The following is a 23689-nucleotide window of genomic DNA, read 5'->3' as shown; positions in this document are numbered from 1 at the left end:
ATAAATCTGTTTGTCATGTTTCACTGTTTGCGCCTCTAGTTACTTATTACCCAACAAATGCTCATTTTATTTTCATAAGTTTAACATTTAATTTCATACACTCTATTTTATGCTGAGCCTTTACTGGGAACGTTCTCATATTGGTGCAAGTGGAAAAGGTAAATTCCCAGGAAAGGTACGTTGAGGAACTTGCGCCATTTAGCTGATTGCAGCCAACACTGCCCTCTGCTGTTCACACACTGTTGAGTTCTTCTTTAACCAGCTGTTAACGAAATTTTATACTGATGCCTGGATCTGGACTAAGGGAGTTCCTGCTTCAGGTTAGTGTCATCCTGCAAATTGCTCACTCAATGTTCACTCTCACTCCTAACTGTCTGTGCAAGCTTGTCTCAGATGAAAAGCAAAACTATCCTGTAACTTTATACGAGGTTCAACAGTACCTGTCACAGAAAGAAAGATTAAAGTTTAGACTGACGGACCCTAACAAAATCATAGAACCTTAAAATCCCATTGCCCACTCTCCCATGGCCGTGTTAATGCAAAACTAATTTGCCCGCATCTTTTCTGTACTGTCCTTGTCACTTTGTGTCCCACAGCAGAGCTTTATGTACAGGTGATTGGTTATCCATAGCTTTGTGCAAATAGCATAGTGACACAACTCGGAAACAGCCCCTTTGTGTCAACTCGTCTATGCCAAACAAGTATCCCAAACTTAACCAGTTCCATTTGCCTGTCCTTGGTCCATATCCCTCCACAGCTTTCCCATTCTTGCACCCATCCTGTTAAATGGTGTAATTGGAACCACCTCTATCACTTCCTGTGGGAGCTCATTTCATAGATGCACCACCCTCTGTGTGAAAATGTTGCCCTGCTACAAAAGAACATATTCTGAAATGCAATATTCACCGCACCCCCACTCTCCCAGGCAACCTCCACACACTGATATATCCGCTGCCCATCAACTTCTCTTTCACCTGGCATTTGGGCACCCACTCCTCCCTATTCCAGTCTTTCAGATTCAAATTGGTCTCAATGTCAACCCTTTTTCTCTTTCCACAGATGATGCCAGACCTGCTGAACTTTTCCAGTGTATGCTGTTTAATGCCCCCTTCTCTTACTGGCTGCCCCACAAGCTGATGAAAGGCATTCAAAACATTTTGAGTGCTGACAGTTCAGGAAAACAACCAAAATTAGTGCATGGTCAGAATGTGAGGTGCGGCTGTTGGTAGCAGCTGATATTGATTGCATTGCTGGATGTAGGCAAGGCCAGTGATAAAACATCAAATCACCAGAAGGTTACAAAAAGATAATTAAACAGACATATCTTTCTTTTACTGATTCCTAAGAAATTTGAAACAAGTCATTATTTCCAGGTCCAACACTGTCTCCCTGCCAGAAAACATAATCGGTTGTTGCAAAAACCCATCTGATTCAGTACTGTCCCTTAAAGAGAGAAATCAGCTGTCCCTAATTGGTCATGCGAACCCAGACCCACAGCTACAAACTATTACTGATGGGTAACAAATACCAGCTCAGCTAGTGACACCCACATGACATAAAAAATAAACCCAGCGACCACCTACACCCAACCCAAACCCAAGCAGGGCCAGGGCGACACTGTTCCTCATGGGAAAGATAAATAATTGTGATGGCACAGTGGCTCAGAGATCAGCACTGCTGACTCACGGCACCAGAGACTCAGGTTTGATTCCACTCTCAGGCAACCGTCTGTGTGGAGTTTGCACGTTCTCCCTGTGTCTGCGTGAGTTTCCTCCAGTTTCCTCCCACAGTCCAAAGATGTGCAGTTTAGGTGGATTGGCCATGTTAAATTGCCCATAGGGTGTGCAGGCTAGGCGGAATAGCCATGGGAAATGCAGGGATTGAGGTATGGGGTGGGAGGTGATGTGCATGGGTCTGAGTGGGATGCCCTTTGGAGAGTGGGTGTGGACTTGACAGGCTGAATGGTCTGCTTCAACACTGTGGAGGATTCTATAATGAACAGCCATTTTTCCAGTTAGAGCCAGGAAGCAAACAGCCTTGTAATGGCCCAACTGTTCAGATCTTAGATTGATCATCCCAGTCCCACAGACTGACCAATCCAGACCACAGACTGTCACAGATTAACAATTCCTGATCACAGTGACCAGGTCAGACCATAGACTGACCGCAAAGATCCCATTCAAGAGTCAAGAGTGTGATTCATGCTTTTTCCTCAGTCTGATTTTTATCAATGCCAAAGGTTCACTGCTCAATATTTCCAAGAGTTGAGTTGATGTCAACTTAGGAATTGAAAATAGGCGAAGCAGAGTTTGCTCTTAATGACAGAAGCAGACAACAGGTACCCCAAGAGAATCAGTCAGCAGCTGGATTTATTATTTTTTTATTAAAGTAAAATTTACTAAAAGCTGAAAAAAATTCAGTAACCTCATCCTCAGAACAATAATTTGTTACTATAGCAACTAAACCATGTCTTGATGTGAAGCTCACCCAGACAGATGATGTTAAAGGGTAGCTACTACACGGAAATGCCACATCACTCTAAATGTGCAAGTCCCAGGGAGATCCCCACAAGCTTCCCATTGCTGTCACCACAAGGCCAGTGACATTCTGTGCAGAGGCTACCCACAGGGAGCTGGTGGCGAAGGGCTATGGACAGCTCATGCAATTCAAGTCACACAAGAGATGGTCCAACACAAAATCCACAGCTTGAAAGCACAGAGAGATTGGAAATGAAAGATAATTCTCACTACATTTAGGATTATGTGGCAATTTAGCAGAAAGTGAAATGGTAAAATATTTTTTAAAAAGTGAATAAAGAACTTAGGAAAAACAATGATGGGACCAGGAGCTGAATCCATGAGAAGAATGGAGATCAATCAGAAAGAACGGAAGGATTACTGAGTGACACCGATTGGGAAGTGCAGCAACACCTGGGTCATTGACTGAATCTGCTCAAAGGTAAAGGAATTCACACCTTAAGCCAGGTGAGAACATTGTTCAGGTTTAATTGCAGCTTTGCTGAGATGCTTGTAACTTAGAAAATAACACAACATAAAGTGGCTTCACTGAGGCTCAGGTACAGAGAAATGAGGAGGAAATGGTCCGGGCTTTGAAACCTTTATAATAAACAGATGATACAAGCCAGCCTGCCAAGCAGATTCCAGTGTACTTCTCTGACAGTAGGCTTGTCAATAATCTTTCCACTTTAGGGATTACTCTACATATTATACTTTGGGCTTTATTTTAAGCCCATTGCAATTCCACAGACTTCCCACAACCCGTTTTGTTGCATCGTGACATGCCAACATGGCTAGAGAATTGTTCCCTCTTATAGTTTCCTTTCAATATTGTCCTATAGTCTTCAAAGACTTCAAATGTTTGCAAATTGATTATATAGATCATGGGGAACCTCCCCAACAGTGTAATGTTACAGTGAAAGATTCCTCACCCTAACATAAAGGGCCTCCAGTTCACACACTGCAGATGGCTTCTTATGAGCCAAATCATCCCCTGTGGTCAGTCCTCACCCTGCCAGCAATGGATGTGGGCGAGTGGATTTCTTCAACCCTGTCAAAGGTGATCACAGTCGCTTCTCTTCACGGATATGATAGTAACACAGCATTAAAGGTGAGCCCCAACGTTAGTATGGTACACCCCTTCCTCTGCCACCTCTGGTAGGTATTCTGCCATGTACCCTGTTATACCCTGAGCCCCGTGATGGTGCATTCCAGCTCAGTCCAGTCATGGTGCTGCTGGGCACAGCACTTCCCGGCATTGGGCTGCTGTAGCTGTAGTTTGGTGGTTTGGCGTCTGCAGACATACTTGTGCTATTGTTACCTTCTGTACCAGTTACCAGAGCTGGTAGAGTAACCCTGGTAAAGTTAAACCGGTGATCCTGATCTGCTGTAAACTGCATCGCACCCATGTCCTGGTACGTAGTGGACTCTCCAAATTCACTCAGTGAACTGGACAATGTCCTGGATTGGGTCAGCTGTTTGGAAGTGCTGGCACACATGGCAGATTTGCTGTCCAGTAGTGTGTGCCCAGTCATCTCTGAGTCTCTCCTCTCACTTGTACTGACGTTATTCCTGAACCCGTCTGTACCATAGCTGTTAGTTAAATGTGAGCTGCCATATTCCGGCACTCTGTTAAGTCTGTCGTTCTCCTGTGAGTCCTCTTTGTTCAGCAACTGCAGCAAAGCAGCTTTCACTCCTGCATTCGGGTCCTTGGTAGAGGGGCTTCCTCGAAGATTAATTCGACAATCGGTATCACCCAAGGTGGGTGGGGGGCCAGGAGGCTCTGGTGGTCGCTGGTCTGGAGGAAGAATTCGAGTTTGACTTACTGCAGGAGGTGGCGCAGGAACTTTTAAATCCAGCTTAGTGAGGGCAGCACCATCTAGATAAAAAATACAAGGTAGCAATTACTGCCATATTAATGCTCCTCATTGGCCTTTTATTTTAAACCATCTCTCACTACAAATATATAAAAAGGAGGAACAGTAATAGCATTTGGCCTCTCAAGCCTGCTCTTCCTTTCAATAAGATCATGGCTAAACTGTTTGTGTTCTGAATTCCATTCTCCCAACCACCCCAACTAACCCTAGACTTGCTAATAAGATTCTATCTACTTCTGTCTTAAAAATATTCAATGACCTCCAGCCATTTTCTGAGCTCTAAAGTCATAACATCAGAGAAAAATGTTCCCCTCATCTCCGTCCTGAAAGGACAGCCACTAAATTTAAACTGTGATCGACTTCCATGGTCACTGGACCAATACACCAGCCAATACCCGTCATTCACACCTCAATTCATGGGTAAAGACAGGTTAATTAACTGCAGGAATCATCACAGTTTAGCAAAAGCCTCTCCTGACTTGCCCATTCTGACTTGCCCATCTTCAGAGTGAAGGGACAGCGATAAGATGTGACGGGCACGGACAGCTCAGATTTAGTGTTAAAAACACTGAAATGGAACCTTTTATGCTTAAAAACAGATTACACTGGCCAGGAAGCAGCAAGGCTGAAGGTTCCCCTACAGAGGACATTAAAAGCACCACCTCAAGTGAAGATGGGCATAAAGAAATAATGGAAATTATTTCTATATGGCAACAGCAAGGCATCTACAACCTGAAATATAACAGAAAATGTATATAACTCAGTAGGGAATACAGTTTGAGACGTGGTCCAGTTTGGGATGCATGCTGCAGGAAGGATGATTAGTGTAGATTAAAGAGGATGCTGTCAGGTTCAGGAGTTCTAAATTGAAGACAGACTTGTGAAAATGGGACTTGGTCATTAGGACATAGGATTAGAACATGACTTGATAGAGACATTTAATCAAATGACATTATGGGATAGAGGAAGTTAAAAAGAGTGTTTCACTGGTTGAAAATTAGGGAAAGGAGTAGAAATACAAAGTTAGAGTGAGGGACTTGGGATGGACAAGAGACAAAGGTATGAGACTGTGAAACATGCAACTGAAGTGACTAATGAAAAAGTGTCAACAGAATAAATGGGTGGCTGAAGGAATGGAAATGAATGCATGTTGTATCAGGGTAGAAAAATGGGATTAGGATGCTGCTTGTGGAAGAGACTGAGTTGGATAGACTTAATGCTTCCATATGCAAACCTCTGCACATTTCTCCCCTGCATTAAACTTGATCCCATGAAATCTACTGAGAGCTTGTTCTCACTGTGGTTGAAATTATTAAAGACAGCCCAAAGATTGAAGCAGGAACATTCTATCATTTAGCTCAAGTACACTGGAACTGCCACAGCTTCTTTATTACTGATTGCTAGTGCCTAGTAATCGAAATTCTGGATCCCCTCCCTAATATCATTCTGGGGGTACCTAGACTAAATGGACTGCAGCAATTCAAGAACTCCCACCTTCTTGAAGCAACTAGCGATTGACAATAAATACTGGCCCAGCCAACAAAGCTCATGCCCCTTGAACAAATATAAAAGTTAAATTCGAATCTTGTGGCACTACTACAAACCATAGCAGCAACTTTACAGACTCTAATCCGTTGATAAGGAATTATGACAAACATGGAACAAGCAGGCGTTAGGAAAAGGTGCAGGGTATGCTGTTGTTTACTGTTATAACGGGCTGATACATTAGGCTGTTTACCAGTAGAGTGTGCCATCAATCAGAACGGTAACCCAGAGGCTGCATGGCCTCCTGTGTCTGTGCCGCCCCTCGAAAGGCAACATCCACCTTCCTGCCTTCACCCTCCAGTCCACCAGCTTTCTTCCTTTTCAAATAATCATTCCATTCCCTCTTGGCTGCCTTGAATAAACTTACCTCCAACACTCCTGGTAGTGCATTTCAAATTCCAACAGTTGCTGCATGAAAAAAGTTGTTGCCATCGCCTCTGTTACCAATTACCTAAAATCTAAGCCCTCTGGTTCTTCATCCTTCCACCAATGCAAACAGTTTCTCTCTTGTTACTTTGTCTAGACCTCTCATGATTTTGAATATCTCTATTCCAGGCAGGATTTTCATAACTTGTCCAGTTTGTCTGTGCAACTGAAGTTCCTTGTCCCTGGCACTATACTCATGAAGCTTTCTGCATTCTCAAAAGCCTTCACATCCTTTGTAAAGTCTGGTAACCTCTATTAATAAAGTGTAGGAGGGTACTGTCTGCTTTATTAAACACTCTCAACTTATCCTGCCCACCTTCGATAAATTATGCACAAATACATACAGGTCCTCTGTTCCAACACCCCCTTTAAAACCACACCCTTTGTATTCTACTCAGTCTCAACATTCCTTCTACCAAAATTAATCACATCTCTGTATTAAACTTCATCTGCCATTTATCTGCCCATTCCACAAGCAAGATTCACCAGTGGAGAAAGATGAGCTACATAATTTGTGAAGTAACAAAGCGATGAGAAACACTGATAGAGAATGATAATTACCTGCAGCGTCAGTACTGATAGTGGGAGTTTGCAGCTGCTGTGGTCCATCACTTGCTTTGATGCCATTGGTTTCTTCAGGCACTGTAGCGGGTTCCTGAGATTTAACCAGCTGACTAAGTAAAACAGTCAACAAGTTCTGTGTGTCACTCTGGGTGTCAGCCTCCTGAGATACGGACTGAGATGGCTGGGTGGATGTCACCTGTGGTAGGGCAGCAAGGACCTGTGGAAGGGGAGCTGATATCGGTGTTAAGGGTGTTGCTGCAGATGGAGCTGGTGCTGCTGTTGGAGGAGGCTGGGTGGATGGTATAGAGGGAGAAGTATGTTGGGGTACTACGGGAAGCTGAGCATCCTGCTGCTGACTGGTAGCTTCAGCCAGAGCCACCAGTGATTGACTAAGGACGTTCCACTGCTGCTGTGTCTCTGGGTTAGTACTGACGTTCAATGCTTGTGCCAGCTGGGTGAGGCTGAGGTTAGTCTGTGTCTGCAGCAGGTTCAGCAGCACTGCTAACTCATTCTGGTTTAATTGTTGTGCTGCGTCTCTGATGCCTACAGAAAACAAAGTGAAAGGTTCAAAACTCTCACTGATCACAAGTTACATTTGTCAGACTTTACCATCACTACCAACACTTTTAAAACAAGCTGTATTCTGTTTAGTGACGTGCAATAGATATTGCAGTTAATCCTATTTTGATGGAGTAATTAATAACTGATAAACAGGCTTTATTAATGAGTCATGGAATCTCAATGCTCATTTTCACAAAGCTTATGCTATTTTGTGAAATGGTAAGGTAAATGATTATTAAGAGAGTTTTAGTTCCTTGGTTGCTGAATCATAATCAATGCTTGTGAAATGAATACAGGTTTGGGAATTAACTGTGTGAAAATCATTTCAACTTAGGTGAGTGCATGAACTAAAATTCATCCGTCAATAATTTTCAAATGGATTTCGCTGATTTGCCATTTCTATCCCTATCAATACGAACAGTCGCTATCAAAGAAAATAAAAACATAAATCAGCTTACGATTTTCTCACTTGAACGGCCCATAACTCTAAGCCTCTTTAGGCATACCCAACAGCTAACATTCCCACTCAGCTCTGTATCTTCAGCAAATTTAGATACATTATCTTTGTTCTCTTCACATAATTTCCAATTTATTAATATAGATGGCCAATAGCTGAGATCCAAAACATTGATGCCTGTACCACCCCATCAGTTACAGCTGGCTAACTTGAACTGCCCTATTCACCCTTACTCTCAATGGCTATCATTTAATCAATCTTCTTTCCATATTAATATATTAAACAGTAACCTCAACTAAATCAGCCCTTATTTTAGGTATTATCTTTTTATGAGGCACCTTACAAAATTCTTTTTGGAAATCTAAACTTAGTACAACCACTGCCTCCCCTTTATATATTATAGTCTACACATGTTATAATTCGCCAAGCCCAAATTTAGGATGGAAACTGTCTATGGAAACACCACAGAAATGCTGCTGGACATCAAGACATGTATTCACATTCAGGTAAAAATATTGGCTTATGAGTTTACATTGTTAGAAAATAATTTAATGATTAATCAGTTAGAAACACAGAAATGTAGAAGAATTTGGAGCAGCTTAAAAATCACATGACACCAGGTTATAGTCCAACAGGTTTATTTAAAAACACTAGCTTGCAGAGTGTTGCTCCTTCCTTAGGTATGGTGAGAGCGGTGGTATCAGGACACAGAATTTATAAGTAAAAGATCAAAGGATCATACAACTGATGCGAATGTACGGAATAAACCTAAAATGGCTGGCTGACTCCCTCCTGCTAAATCTTTAATCAGTTAGAAAGGAAAAGCAGGTTTCAACTGATTAAAATGCAATTCCCAAAATTTCCTTACCTCGAAATAACCAAAGGTTTTCCACAAGGCCTCATACCTAAAATGCATTATCTGATCCAAGATGTCACATCCTATATACACTGATAAAACCTTTCACTTATTCTGTGTCCTGATACCCCTTTCTCACTACGCCTGAGGAAGGAGCGACCCTCTGAAAGCTAGCGTTTTCAAATAAACGTTTTGGACTATAACTTGGTGTCATGTGATTTTTGACCTTGTCCAACCCAGTCCAACACTAGCACTTCCACAACACAATTAGGAGCAGAAGCAGGCCATTAGCCTTGGAGCTCGCGCTGCCATTCAATATGATCATGGCTGATCATCCAGCTCAATAGGTGGGAGGATGGAAAAGCACAGCAGGTCAGACAGCATCCAAGGAGCAAGAACATTAATGTTTTGGGGGTTGAAACTATTCAGTCCTGATGAAGGGTTTCGATCCAAAACGTTGACCTTCCAGCTCCACGGATGCTGTCTGACCTGCTGTGCTTTTCCTGCCTCACACCTATAGACCCTGGTTTTCAGCATTTGCAGTCCTTATTGTCTCCTGGTCGTCCACCTGGTCCCGTGTTCTCGCCTAACCCTTTTGATTCTGTTAGCCCTAAGAACAATACTTAACTCCTTTTTGAAAACATTCAATGTGCTGGCTTCAACCACATTCTGCGGCAGTGAACTTCACAGGCTCCGCGCTCTGAGTTAAGAGATTTCTTCTCATCTCAGTCCTAAATAGCCTACCCTGTATTCTCAGTCTATGACCCCTAGTTCCAGATTTCACAGTCATTGGGAACATCCTTCCTGCATCTACCCTATTAGATTTGTTTAGATTTCTAGGAGATCCGTCTCCATTCTTCAGAGTTCAGTGAATATAGTCCGAACTGATCCAATCTCTCTTGATACATCAGTCCTGCCATCGCATGATTCAAGTCTGGTGGAGCTTTGTGGCACTCCCACTATAGCCAGAACATCCCTCCAAGCAATACGGCATGTGTGGTTTCACTAAGGCCAACTAACAAGTGCAGCGAGAGATACTTGCTCCTGTACTCAAATCCTTTCGCTATGAAGGCCAACATTCCCTTTGCCTTCTTTACCGCCTACTGCACCTACATGCTTACTTTCAGTGATAGTAGGAATTGCAGGTGCTGCAGAATCTGAGATAACAAGGTGGAGAGCTGGATGAACACAGCAGGCCAAGCAGAATCAGAGGAGCAGGAAAGCTGACGTTTCGGACCTATTTTTCTGAAGAAGGGTCGAGGCCCGAAACATCAGCTTTCTTGCTCCTCTGATGCTGCTTGGCCTGTTGTGTTCATCCAGCTCCACACCTTGTTATCTCTGCTTACTTTCAGTGACTGGTGTACAAGGATGCCCAGATTGCGTTATAAACAAAAACTGAAATCGCTAGAGAAACTCAGCAGGTCAGGCAGCATCTGTGGAGAGAAAATAAAGTTAAAATTCAAGTCCAGTCTTTCTTCAGGAAAGGTCTTGTTGCTCCTCCCACTTTCTCAATCCATCGGCATTCAGATAATGGCATTCAGTTAAAAATCAAGCAAGTCTGACTTCAAAATAAGAACTGACTTTCATCTGGTGTTTTGTTTCTATTACCCCCGCACCCTCTGGCTTTGCTTCACCTTAATATGATGTATGGTTACATTGCTCTGTATGGAACACCACAGGACATTACTATAACATAGTATAGGGTGGTACGGTGGCTCAGTGGTTAGCACTGCAGCCTCACAGCGTTAGGGACCCGGGTTCAATTCCACCCTCAGGCAACTGTCTGTGTGGAGTTTGCACATTCTTCTCGTGTCTGCGTGGGTTTCCTCTGGGTGCTCCGGTTTCCTCTCACAGTCCAAAGATGTGCAGGCTCGGTGGATTGGTCATGCTAAATTACCTGTAGTGGTCAGAGGTATGTAGATTAGGTGGGTTATTGGGGGATGGGTCTGGGTGGGATGCTCCAATGGTCAGTGTGGACTTGTTGGGCCGAAGGGCCTGTTTCCACGCTGTAGGGATTCTAGTATTCTATGAACATTAGTTACAGTAGGAACCTGTAGGGATAACAAGCATAACATAAGCTAACTAGAAAACATTCCGGGAGGAGCAGTAGGTTCTAAAAGCACTACAAAATCTTTGTAATTGTCGATTTCAACCTGTTCTGAAACCATAATGTAATCAATGGAGCATTAGTGTAGCAGTTTCAGAGAAATTTTGCAAACTGTTCTGTAAGAACATTTGTACTGAATGATAGAGAGAGATCCAGCAACAGAATAGTTGGTACGACAGCTGGACTTTGCTATCAATTTGATAGAACACAAAACTTATCAAACATAATCACATATTCCCAGAAATAGATACTAAAATCTCCCATTTATTCTGAGTAATCTGACCCACAACCATGGTCATTTTCACTCAGACAGACTCACCGCCCACATCTGTGATGCTGCTCTGTGGTTTACTCTGTCCCAACGGAACAGTCTGTGGAGTGCTGTTCCTACTTTCATCAGTGCTGATCACGGTTTCCTTACGAGCAGTCTTCTGCAAAGGCGGGTCTTCAACAATTCCTGCTTGTTTCTGTCGTCGACGCTTTTTACTCCAGAGCTCGTGGCAGTCCTGCCAGTGAGGAAGGCTGAGAAGGAAAATTATATGAAGTACACGTGATAAACAACTGGAGTGAAATTCTGCAGCTGTTCAAAATCTGAAACGGTACTTTCCATTTTTATGTGAAGTAGCAAATATAACCTGTATTCAAAAAGAGACAGAGGCAGAAAAGTGGAAACTATAGGCCAGTTAGCTTAATGTCTGTTGTGGGCAAGGTGTTAGAGTTGATCCTCAAAGAGATTATAGATTCACATTCAAGATAATCGAGAAAAGTCAGCATGGTTTTATGAAACGGATATCGCTTTAAACCAGTCTATTGGAATTGTTGAAGGAGTAAACACTCTGGAAAATGCACTATACCTGTATTTCTGAAGCAATTATAGAGAGTACAGGGTCAACATGTTCCAATAAAGGAATGGGGTAAGATCATGAAATCCTTTGAACTCTGGACATCAAGGGATATCCAGCATTGGATTAAGAGAAAAAGGTCGGCTTATGTCAGATACTAAGGGCTCAAAACAGCTGAACCAAGAGGGAGTTTAAAAGGAGATTAGGAGAACTAAATGGGGACATGAAAGGATACTGCCAAGCAAAATAAAGTAAAATCCTAAGTTGTTTTACAGGTACATTAAGGGTAAAAGGATAACTAGGGAAACAAGAGAACTCATTAACAACCACAGTGATAATTTATGCGTGCAACCAGAAAATGTACGTACGGTTCTAAGTGAATACTTTGAGTTGGTGTTCACTAGTGAGAGGGTCAAATGGTATGGGAACTGAAATCAGGGAGAAGACCTTGAAACAAAGAAATTAGCATAGCCAAAGAGGAGGTTCTGAGCGGTGAGGCTGCCTAAAAGCAGATAAATCTCCAGGGCTAGATGAAATGTATCTCAGGTTATTGACTTAGGCAAGGAAAGAAATAGCAGGGGTTCTGACAATAATTTCCAATTCCTCTGTGGCCACAGGAGAAGTACCAGAGGACTGGAGAACAGCCAATGTGGTACCGTTGTTCAAAATGGGAGCAAGGGAAAAATCAAGAAACTTTAGGATCGTCAGCATAACCTAGGGAAACTATTAGAAGCTATTCTGTGCAACAGAATTAATCCATACGTGGACAGGTAGGGTTAATCAAGTACAGTTGGTTTGCTTTTGTTAAGGGGAGTATTGTCTGACCACCTTAATTGAATTTTTCAAAGAGATGCCCAAGTGTGTAGGACAGGGTAAAGCTTTTGATATGGTCTATGTGGACTTCAGCAAGGCTTTTGGTCAGTAGTGACAAACTGATAAATAAGGTAAGAGCCCATAGGATCCAGGAAAATCTGGAAAATTGGATGAGTGCCATGAAGTAAAGGGTGATGGCTGACATGTGCTTTTCCAACTGTAAGTTGGTCCAGTAAGATACTAAGGAGTCAGTGTTGGGCCCCTTTCCATTTCTGATTTATATAAATGACTCCGACTTGAATGTAGGAGGGTTGATTAATGAGTTCGCAGATAATACAAAAATAGGTGGGATGGTCAATAGTGAGCAGAATAGTCTTAGATTACAGGAGGATACAGACAGGCTGATCAAATGGAATTCAATTTGGATAAGGGTGAAGTGATGCACTTAGGCAAGACAAGCAAGTCAAGGGAATGAACATGAAAGGGAGAACCCTGGGAAGTACCAAGGATCAGGAGGACCTTGGTGTGTACATACACCAATCCGTTAAGGTATCAGGACAGGTGGGTAACGTGGTCAAGAAGGCATATGGTATGTTTGCCTTTATTAGCCGAGGCAAGCTTAAAATTAGGGAGGTTATGCTCAGTCTCAAATATTGGTTAAGCTACAGCTAGAATACTGTGAGCAGTTCCAGAATTCGCATTTTGAAGGGATGTGATAGCACTGGAGAGGTAACAGAGGAGATTTACCAGGATGTTGCCTAGGCTGGAGTGTTTCAGTTATAAAGAAAGATTGGGTAGATTAGGGATGCTTTCCTGAGATCAAAGGATACTGAAAGGGGTTATGATTGAGCTGTGTAAAATTATAAGGGGCAAAGACAAGGTAGACAAGAAGAAACATTTCCCCTTGATGGAGGGATCAATGGCCAAGGGGTAGAGGTTTAAAATAAGGGGCAGAATGTTTACAGGGGGTGTGAGGAATAATATTTTTACCCAGTGGGAGGCTGGAATCTAAAACTTACAGCCTGCCTGGGTGTGAGTCGCAAAACCCCTCATTACTCATATTTAACTAAGGCGTTTGATAAGGTTCCCCATGGTAGGCTCATGCAGAAAGTAAGGAGGCATGGGACAGGGGGAAATGTGGTAGATTGGATTCAGAACTGGCTGACCCTTAGAAGGCAAAGAGTAGTAGTGGACGGAAAATATTCAACATGGTGGTCAGTTATGAGTGGTGTACCACAAGGATCTGTTCTGGGTTCTCTTCTATTTGTGATTTTTGTAAATGATTTGAATGTAGGAGTGGAAGGGTGTATTAGTAAGTTCACGGACGATACGAAGGTGGTTCGAGTTGTGGATAGTGCAGAGGGCTGTTCTAGGTTACAAAGGGACATTGATAGGATGCAGAGCTGGGCTGAGAAGTGGCAGATGGAGTTTAATCCTGAAAAATGTGAGGTGAATCATTTTGGAACAACAAATTTGAAAGCAGAATACAGGGTTAACGGAAAGAATATTGGCAGTGTGGAGGAGCAGTTCCCTGAAAGCTGCCACCCAGGTGGATAGAGTTGCTAAGGCGGCGTATGGTGTGTTAGCTTTCATTAATTGAGGGATTGAGTTCAAGAGCCGTGAAGTTATGCTCCAGCTAAACAAAAGCCTGGTTCGGCCACATCTAGAGTATTGTGTCCAGTTCTGGTCACCTCATTACAGGAAAGATGAGGAAGCATTGGAAAAGGTGCAGAGGAGATTTACCAGGATGTTGCCTGGAATGGAGGGAAGGTGTTACGAGGAAAGAAGAGACACCTAGGGCTTTTCTCTTTAGAACAACGGAGGATGAGAGGTGACTTGACTGAGGTGTACAAAACGATTAGAGGAATACATAGAGTGTACAGCTAGGGACTTTTTCCTAGGGTGGGGGTGACTTTAACGAGGGGACGTACTTTTAAAGTGAGTGGAGGTAGATATAGGGGAGACATCAGAGGTAGGTTCTTTACTCGGGGCGTGGAATGCATTGCTGGAGAGGGTAGTGGAATTGGCCTCATTAGGGGCATTTAAGCAGCTATGAGATAGGCATACGGATGATAGCATAAGGTAGGGGTAGAGGCTAGGTAGACCTTAGGTTTCGGCACAACATCGTGGGCCAAAGGGCCTGTACTGTTCTATGTTCTAACATTTAGAAGTATTTAGATGTACACTTGCAATTCCAAGGCATACAAGTCTATGGGCCAAGTGCTACAAAATGGTTAGGTGGCTGTTTTCAATCAGTGCGGACATGATGGGCCGACAGGCCCTTTTCTTTTCTGTAGACCTCCATGACTCTATTCTGTCCATGTTACAATGTTGCCCTTGCACACTTCAATTTTACACAACAACCTTTCTGTGGAACCTTGTCAAAACGCCTTCTGGAAATCAAGTGGGTTCCCTACTGCAGTTCTGATCAAGCATACTACGACCTAACCTTGCATATCCGTAAACACATCTAAGATTTCCAGGAGCAGCCCCAGTCCAAGAGTGACGGCCATGGAGCACATTCTGCAACTGTGGCGGCCCAGTCACCAAGGACTAGAACTTTCATCACAGAAATTTATATTGTACAATGTATATTATACGCTGATATATACGAGGCAAAGTTTAATAACTGTATGCTGGAAATCACTATACTGCTTTATTGTTTGTTTCTACTGGCACCTAGGGTTATGCTAATATTCAAACATTTAAACGTTGCTATATTGGAAATAATGTGCAAAGTACTATCTTTGAATACTGGATTCAAGTATATAGAAATTACAAATTAAACACTTTAGGCAGAAGAAAAAATAAGAGAACATAAACACAACGTGAAAACTTTAAGAGAAAATGACATAAAATACCACCATTCCAAGTCTCTCAAATACAGATTAGCTGATGGCACTGACACTTACTCAGGAGGAGGCATTTTCGTGGGGTCCACATTTTTCAAGAAATCACTCTGCAGGGTCTGCTCAGCAGTGCAACGTTTGCTGGGGTCAAGGGTCAACATATGATCGAGCAAATCCAGAGCAGGGACAGGAATACTGTAGAAACAGTAAATATCCACATTCTTACATCAGAAACAGCAACTGGGTTCAACTCTACTAACCCAGGGATACTGGGTCCATATCAAAGTCTCGAGAGCACATGGCTTAAACTGAAAGATACAAGGAAGGCACAGCAAAACATAAAAAAGAAACATGTTATGTTCATCACCACCTTTCTGAAGACGATTACTGAAGTGCAATCAATACTGGCCTAGCCTGCAACACCCTCACTCCATGCATGAATAAAAGAAAATCCGCTGCCTAAGTGATAACAGCCATAAGGTAACACCTAGAATTAAAGTATCTGCTGCCACATAAACAAATCTAGCCAGTGTTCTAACCACTAACTGCAAGCATCACTGTCCACTCAGAAACCAGACAATTTAAAAATCCATATTTAGCACGGTGTACACTAAACATGTTTAAGTTTGATTTATTCTGCGTGCATTTCAGTGATGACTTCTCGTTATTGCCGAAGCCATCCTTTTCGCTCATACATCTGCCTGCTCAGACTGCCATCTCAACAGTTTGATGTAGCCCAGCTGCCAATTGTGTATTTACTCCCAGGACAGGTCCAGCAAAGGGTGAGATACGGCATAAAGCTCCTTCTACACTATTCCCATCAAACACCCCCACGGCAGCTGCAGCACAATGTTAGATACCAAATAATAGTACTGGGCTAATGGTAAGATTCTTGGTAGTGTAGATGAGCAGAGAGATCTCGGTGTCATGTACACAGATCCTTGAAAGTTGCCACCCAGGTTGACAGGGCTGTTAAGAAGCCATACAGTGTTTTAGCTTTTATTAATAGAGGGATCGAGTTCCGGAACCAAGAGGTTATGCTGCAGCTGTACAAAACTCTGGTGCGGCCACACTTAGAGTATTGCGTACAGTTCTGATCACCGCATTATAAGAAGGATGTGGAAGCTTTGGAAAGGGTGCAGAGGAGATTTACTAGGATGTTGCCTGGTATGGAGGGAAGGTCTTACGAGGAAAGGCTGAGGGACCTGTGGCTGTTTTTGTTAGAGAGAAGAAGGCTGAGAGGTGACTTAATTGAGACATATAAAATAATCAGAGGGTTCGATAGGGTGGATAGGGAGACCCTTTTTCATAGGATGGTGACAGCGAGCACGAGGGGGCATAGCTTTAAATTAAGGGGTGAAAGATATAGGACAGATGTCAGAGGTAGTTTCTTTACTCAGAGTAGTAAGGGAATGGAACGCTTTGCCTGCAACGGTAGATTCGCCAACCCTAAGTACATTTAAGTCGCCATTGGACAAGCATATGGATGTACATGGAATAGTGTAGGTTAGATGGTCTTCAGGTTGGTATGACAGGTTGGCACAACATCGAAGGCCGAACGACCCGTACTGTGCTGTAATGTTCTATGTAATACTAAATTATGTTGGAATAATAGTACAGTAGTGTAAAGTGCAGAGAATGGAAGAGTTTTTGTAGAGATAGTAGGAACTGCAGATGCTGGAGAATCTGAGATAACAAAGTGTAGAGCTGGATGAACACAGCAGGACAAGCAGCATTAGAGGAGCAGGAAGGCTGACATTTCGGGTGTGGACCGAAATGACCCTCGGTTTAAAGTTACCCTCGGTCATCTGAGTACTGAAGAAGAGTCCAGACACGAACCATCAGCTTTCCTGCTCCTCTGATGCTGCTTGGCTTGCTGTGTTCATTCAGCTCTACACCTTGTTATCTAAGAGATTTTGTAGTATGTCCAGAATTTTTGATCAATATGTTTCTGGTGCACTGAAGGTGGTGGCATTGCAGGATTCAGTTCTAGGAAATGAGGTGGACCAAGTGTCAGGACAGGAACATTTAGGGATAGTAATCATTACACCTTAAGCTTGAGGTTGGCTATGGAAAAGGGGGGAAAAAAAGCGACTGCAGTAAAAATGATCAACTTGCAGAGGGCCAATTTCAGTGGAATGAGAATCAGGCCTGGGCAAGCAAAAATCAAAAACTTGCAAATGAAACTGGAGCAAAGTCTTTAAAGAGGAGAAAACTCTTATAAAATGCAGCAGGGGGGAGATCCACAAAGCTATAACTTCCTGCCTGAGAAATCAGTACTCGGGTGAAGTAGAAAAACGGCATGTATGATAGATGTCAGGTTTATGATGCAAGTGAGAACCAGACTGAATACAGAATGTTCAGAGGGAAAGTGAGAAAGAATGTAAGACAGAGTATGAGAAGAGACAGGGAAGCTCAAAGCCTTCTTTAGGCATATGAACATAAATAAGAAAAGGATAAATGGGGGTGGGGGAGGTTAGTGATCAAAATAGTAGAGTTAGGCATGGAAACCAGGGGCAAAGTTGAGAGTCGAAATGGAAACTTTGCTTCTACCTTCAGCAAGGCTGGAAACCAGAAGACCACAGTGCTGCTCTCTCAGTACTCAGCTGACTGAAGGCAACTTTAACCCAAGTTTCATTATGCTTCAGGTGAGGGGCAAAGTTGAGTAGGTGCGCCTTTTGTGGTAACCTACCACCAAAGACATACTGAAACAAAGGAGGCAGTTGAGAAACCGGACGGACCAAAAATTAATAAGAAGGTCGTGTTAGAAAGGCTAATTGTACTTAAAAGTCACCAGGAGTGGATGAAAGCTGTTGAGAGATGTAAGTGAGGAAATTGCACAGCATTTGCCATATTCCTCCAATTCTCTTTGGAAACTGGGGTGGTGGCAGAACACCAGTAAATTGCAAATGTTGCATCCATTTTTTCAATAAGGATGTAAAATTAAAGCCTGCAATTACAGGCCAATCAGTTTAACTTTGTGGAGGAAACAGAAATATTTTTAAAATGATAATCCTGACAACAGTAAGTTATATGAACAAAAGTGGACTAATTAAAGAAATCCAGCAAAAGAATTATAAAAGACAAACTGTGTTAAAATAATTTGAATTTTATAATGAAATAACAGATGGCTGATGAAGGTAATGCATTTGTTATCATGTACAAGTACTCCCAAAATGCATCAATTTGGTGCCACAGAGGACATATGAGTTACAAAGACACAAGTTGGCTAAGTGATAGGAAAGAGGTAGCAACAGTGAACAGCTGCTTTTCTGAATAGTCACATGTACATGGGGTTTCATTGGGATCAGGGCTAAGATTTCAGCCAAGGGCCCTTGTGGGATAGTGGGAGCAAATCAGGCTCGAGGTCAGGTGGCTGTGTGATACTTCAGCAAGGCGTCTGAAAATATTCCACATGGTAGACTGGCTAGCAAAGTTAGGTCACATGGAATCCAGGGAGAGCTAGCCATTTGGATTCAAAATTGGCTTGAAGGTAGGAAGCGGAAGGTGGGGTAGAGGGTTGCTTTTCAGAATTGAGGCCTGTGGCCAAAAGTGTGTTGCAAAGATCAGTGCTGGGTCCACTGCTTTTTATCATTTATATAAATAATTTGGACGTGAATATATTGACTGATTGATTTATTTATTGTCAAATGTACCGAAATACGGTGAAAAGAATAGTTAGCAAGTTTGCAGATGATACCAAAATTGGAGGTGTAGTGTTCAGTGAAGAATGTCATCTCACAGTACAATAGGATTTTGATCAGATGGGCCAATGGGCTGAGGATTCGCAGGTGGAGTTTAATTTAGATAAATGTGAAGTGCTGCATTTTGGTAAGGCAAATCTGGGCAGGACTTATACACTTAATGGTAGGGTCCTGGGGAGTGTTGCCAAATAAAGAGATCTCGGGGTGCAGGTTCATAATTCATTGAAAGTGGAGTCACAGGTAGACAGTGTGGTGAAGAACTTGCCTTTATTGGTCACTGCATTGAGTGCAGTAGTCGAGATGTCATGAGTGACTGTATAGGACAAGGGTTAGGCTACCTTTGGAATACTGCATTCAATTCTGGTCTCTCTGCTACAGGAAAGATGTTTTTAAACTTGAAATGGTTCAGAAAATACTGACAAAAATGTTGCCAAGGTTGGAGGGTTTAAACTATATGGAGAGGCTGAATAGACTGAGACTACTTTCCCGGAACATCAGACACTACGGGGTGACCTTACAGAGGCTTATCAAATCATGAAGGGCCTGGATAGGGTGAATAGCCACGGTCTTCTTCCCAGGGTAGGGGAATCCAAAACTAGACGGCATAGGTTTAAGGTGAGAGGGGCAAGATTTTAAAGGGACAACTTGTTCACGCAAGGGTCGTGCGTGTATGGAATGTGTTGGCAAATTGGACTAAATTAACTTAGGATATCAAATTGGCATGGACAGCTTGGACCAAAGGGTCTGTTTTCATGCTGTAGAACTCTATGACTCGATATGTTAATGACCAAGACTGGGTGTAAAGGACACAACTTGAAAACTTTGTTTATGACACGAAATTTAGAAGAATTGTAAACTGTTGGGAGAATAGTGATAAAGGTCAAGTGGACATGGAAAGGTTGGTAGAATGGGCAAGCATTTGTCAGACGAAACATAATGCTGAGAAGAGGGAAGTGATACATTTTAAATGTGAAATAAGCCAAGATAATATAAAATAAAAGGAACAATTCTAAAGGAAGTTAATGGACCAAAAGACCTGGGAGAATACGTTTACAAATCATTGAAGGTGGAAGGGCAGGTGGAAAAGTGATTAAGGTAGGTATAAGGGATCTGGATATTTATAAATTGAGGCATGGGGCAAAAAAACCCACAAGGAACTTATACTCAACATTAAAAATACAATGACTTTGTAACAGGTGGTATATTGTATCCAATTTTTGGCACACACTTGAGAAAACTCATGAAGGCATTAGAAAGAGTGGAGAAAAGATTTACAAGAATGGTTCCAGGGATGAAGGACTTCAGTTACATAAATAGATTGGAAAAATTGGGATTGCTCCCCTTGGAGATAACAGAAAGAAGACTTGCTGCAATGTTCAAAATCACAAAGAGTCTAGGCAGAACAGATGGAGCAAATATGTTCCACCGGCAAAAGCGCCGAGAACCAAAGGGTGCTAGTTTAAAGTGAATGTCAAAAGGAAAATGAGGAAAACTGTTTTACTCAATCAGTGGTTAGGATCTAGTTTGCACTACCTCAGTGTCTGGTGGAAGGAGATTCAATTGTGCATTTCAAGAAGGAATTTGAGAAGCACATGAAGAGAAAATCTTTGCTGGGCCTTTGGAAAAGGTTGGAGAATGAGACTAGCTCAGTTGCTCTTGCAGAGACCTGATACAAACAGGGTGGGCCAAATGGCCGTCTAAACTGCTGTAAACATACTGTAATTCTATGATTCTTCAATAAAGGATAAAGTTTTCTTTCACACAGTCTCCATCAAACACTCCCAGTAGAGGTGCTGCAATGAGTTAGATACAGATTAAAGCACCATGTATAGTACCTTCATCAAACACGCCCAGGACAGATAATAACACAAGGTTAGATATCGAGTCATAGTGTGGAGCTGGAGGAACACAGCAGGTCAGGCAGCCTCAGACGAGCATGAAAGCTGACGTTTCGGTTCTGGGCCCTTCTTCAGAAATGTCCAGACCTGAAACTTCAGCTTTCCTGCTCCTGGGATGCTGCCCGGCCTGCTGTGTTCCTCCAGATCCACAATGTGCTATCTGTGACTCCTGAATGGGCAGTTCTTTCTACATCTAGAGATAGTGTCATGCTCCCTTTACTCTATCCCCATCAAACACACCCAGGACAGGGATAACATGACATTAGAGTGAAGAGCTCCCTCTATACTGTCCTTTTAAGAACTCCAAAGAACAGGTTGGAATCTATTGCAATGACCTCCTGCTGTCACACTGACTGTTGTTGAAGCTTACAAGGAAAACTCTTCACGAAGCCGTCTCCGATACTGCTTCTTCGGTTTCATCGTGTGAAAATATGGCAGCTTAATGACATCAGGCCAAGCAGCAGGACAAGGGCTGCCACATAGTCGACTGAGAAAACAAAAGCACATTGCAGAGTTATCATCTTCAATCATAAAAAAACACAATGAAACCTTTCACAAATTATTCATTCTTTTAACAATACCAGACATGACCAATGTCTATTGGACAAACATGCCCAACTGGACTTGACTGAGGAAATCAACTGAAATTGTCCAACTGTCCGAGTACAAATGTCACGTGCATGAGCTCCCCAAAGAATAATCACAACAAGAAACTACATTAGTCACAGGATGCGTTGTTACACAATTTGCAAGTATATAAAAAGGAGAGCAACTAAAATAAATACTGGTCCTTCAGAAGCAGAGACAGGAGAAATTAGCATGGAGAATGAGTGAATGGTACAGATACTGAATGAGTATGTTGTGTCATCTTCAGAGTAGAAGATATAACTTACATCCACAAATAGTGAGTTTAATAAGCCTGATTGATGTCAGTCACTGTGAAATTGCTGGAGCCTCTTAAGGAAGTCCTGACAATGCACTTAAAATAAATTACAGTAATTTCTGACCAAGTCAACATTGTTTTATGAAAAGGCTATCTGGTTTGATAAACTTAATAGATGTTTTTGAGAAGTACTAGTAAGGCAGATAAAAGAGATTCAGTAGATGCAATACAATTGCATTTCTAAAAGAGATTCAATAAGATACCACACAAATACACAAGATAACAGCTCAGGTAGTTATGGGTAATATATTCGCTTGGATATGGGAGTGATAATGGACCGGAAATAAATTGTTTCTACAAGCGTGGCATATACAAATTAGCAGGCTGTGACCACTGGATGTCACAAGGATCAGTTCTGGGCTGTCATCATTTGGAATTATGTTAGTTACATAGACGAAAAGATGGAGAGTAATTTATCTATGGTTGCTGATGATATAAAGCAAGTTAGGATCTATGAAGTTGTGAAATTCAGCAAAAATTGACAAGATTGGCCTCTATGATGAGAGCTGAATTAATCAGATCAATGTTCTCTGGGGTTTAGAAGAATGAGGTGATTTCATTGAAGTGTACAAGATTCTGAAGGGGCTTCTAACAGCCCTTAACAGCTTCTGGCACTGAAAGATTATTTGGAATAAGATGCTGATCATTTAGGATGAGATGAGAAATTATTTCACTGAAAGGGATTTGAATCTTTGGAACTCTCTCCTTCAAAGGCCTATGGATGGTCTATCATTGCATATTTAGACAGACGTGTGGTTCCTCAGGGAATCAGGAGACATGGAGAGCATTCGGGGAAGTGGAGGTGAAGATAATGTTTAGCCTTGATTGTATTAATTGACAGAGCAGGTTTGATAGGTCAAATGGTCTACTCCATTTCTTATGGTCTAATGTTATATAGCTGTGCACTACCAGTGTCGGTAGGGCAAGTGTCACTCATTGTGTGACCACACATATCATAGCCCGATCAAGATTATGGCACAGATAGGGCAGAAGTCCACCTTATGTGTGTACAAATGCACTAAGAGCTGTCTCTTTTAAAGAAAAAGATAGATTGTTGGGTGGACCACCGCTCAAATTTTCAGTTGCCACTTCAAGCAACAGTTGGGATATTGTCAAAATTATTGATTAAATTGGGACAACCCAATGCAATGCATAGAGTTAGCAATGGTTAACTGTAAAAAGATTATTAACCACCATTAGAACTTTATAAATTCACCTCCTACCTGATTAGCTCAAGTTGTGCCAGCTCCTGATTGGCCTGAAAGATTGGTTTTTTAGTGAAGAGTTCCCCCAGAATACACCTGCAGGCAGACAAGAGTTAACAAGCTAATCACATGCAGGACTCCGCCTCACTGCAATCAGACTGTTTCAGCAACAGAACTAGGCCTTTGTAGCTACCAATAGCTACAACTTATTGTGGAATTTCTTTATAACAAGAGGAAGTCTCCTTATCATTGTGGAATTTCACTTTGTGCCAAACCTTTGATACAACAAAAGCAGGAAATGAGATTGACCTCACTCTTCATGTAAAGACAGCATCATTTTATGCTGAGCCCTCACCTGTAACCCAACTTGGTTGGGTTAAATGATCTGTGATTCTCCCATTTTTCATCCTTATGCTTCTTTTACAAATGTTTGTTTCTGCCCCAACCCTCTCGTATGTCTTACTTTTACAGTTCTTCCTCCTAGCATCAGTCACTTGTTATATAACATCTATTCTCTGATAGGAGC

General features: G+C 42.2%; 1 protein-coding gene across 1 annotated transcript in view; it reads right to left on the bottom strand.

Moving 5' to 3' along the window:
* Positions 1–2351: 2351 nt before the first annotated feature.
* The window catches only part of cdk12 (cyclin dependent kinase 12), a 74378-nt gene continuing 53040 nt past the window's right edge, over positions 2352–23689 (bottom strand). The window contains exons 9-14 of the mRNA XM_048560600.2: positions 23182–23259; positions 21386–21502; positions 15477–15608; positions 11229–11431; positions 6926–7471; positions 2352–4395 (exon numbers count right to left, since the gene is read on the bottom strand). Of these exons, the coding sequence (XP_048416557.1) occupies positions 3641–4395; positions 6926–7471; positions 11229–11431; positions 15477–15608; positions 21386–21502; positions 23182–23259 (1831 nt within the window). The 3' untranslated portion in view covers positions 2352–3640. The remainder of the gene's footprint in view (positions 4396–6925; positions 7472–11228; positions 11432–15476; positions 15609–21385; positions 21503–23181; positions 23260–23689) is intronic.

This window comes from Stegostoma tigrinum, chromosome 31, assembly GCF_030684315.1.
Source record: "Stegostoma tigrinum isolate sSteTig4 chromosome 31, sSteTig4.hap1, whole genome shotgun sequence".
Taxonomy (NCBI): domain Eukaryota; kingdom Metazoa; phylum Chordata; class Chondrichthyes; order Orectolobiformes; family Stegostomatidae; genus Stegostoma; species Stegostoma tigrinum.
Note: the sequence above shows the minus strand (reverse complement) of the source record. Positions and strands in the feature narration are given on the sequence as shown.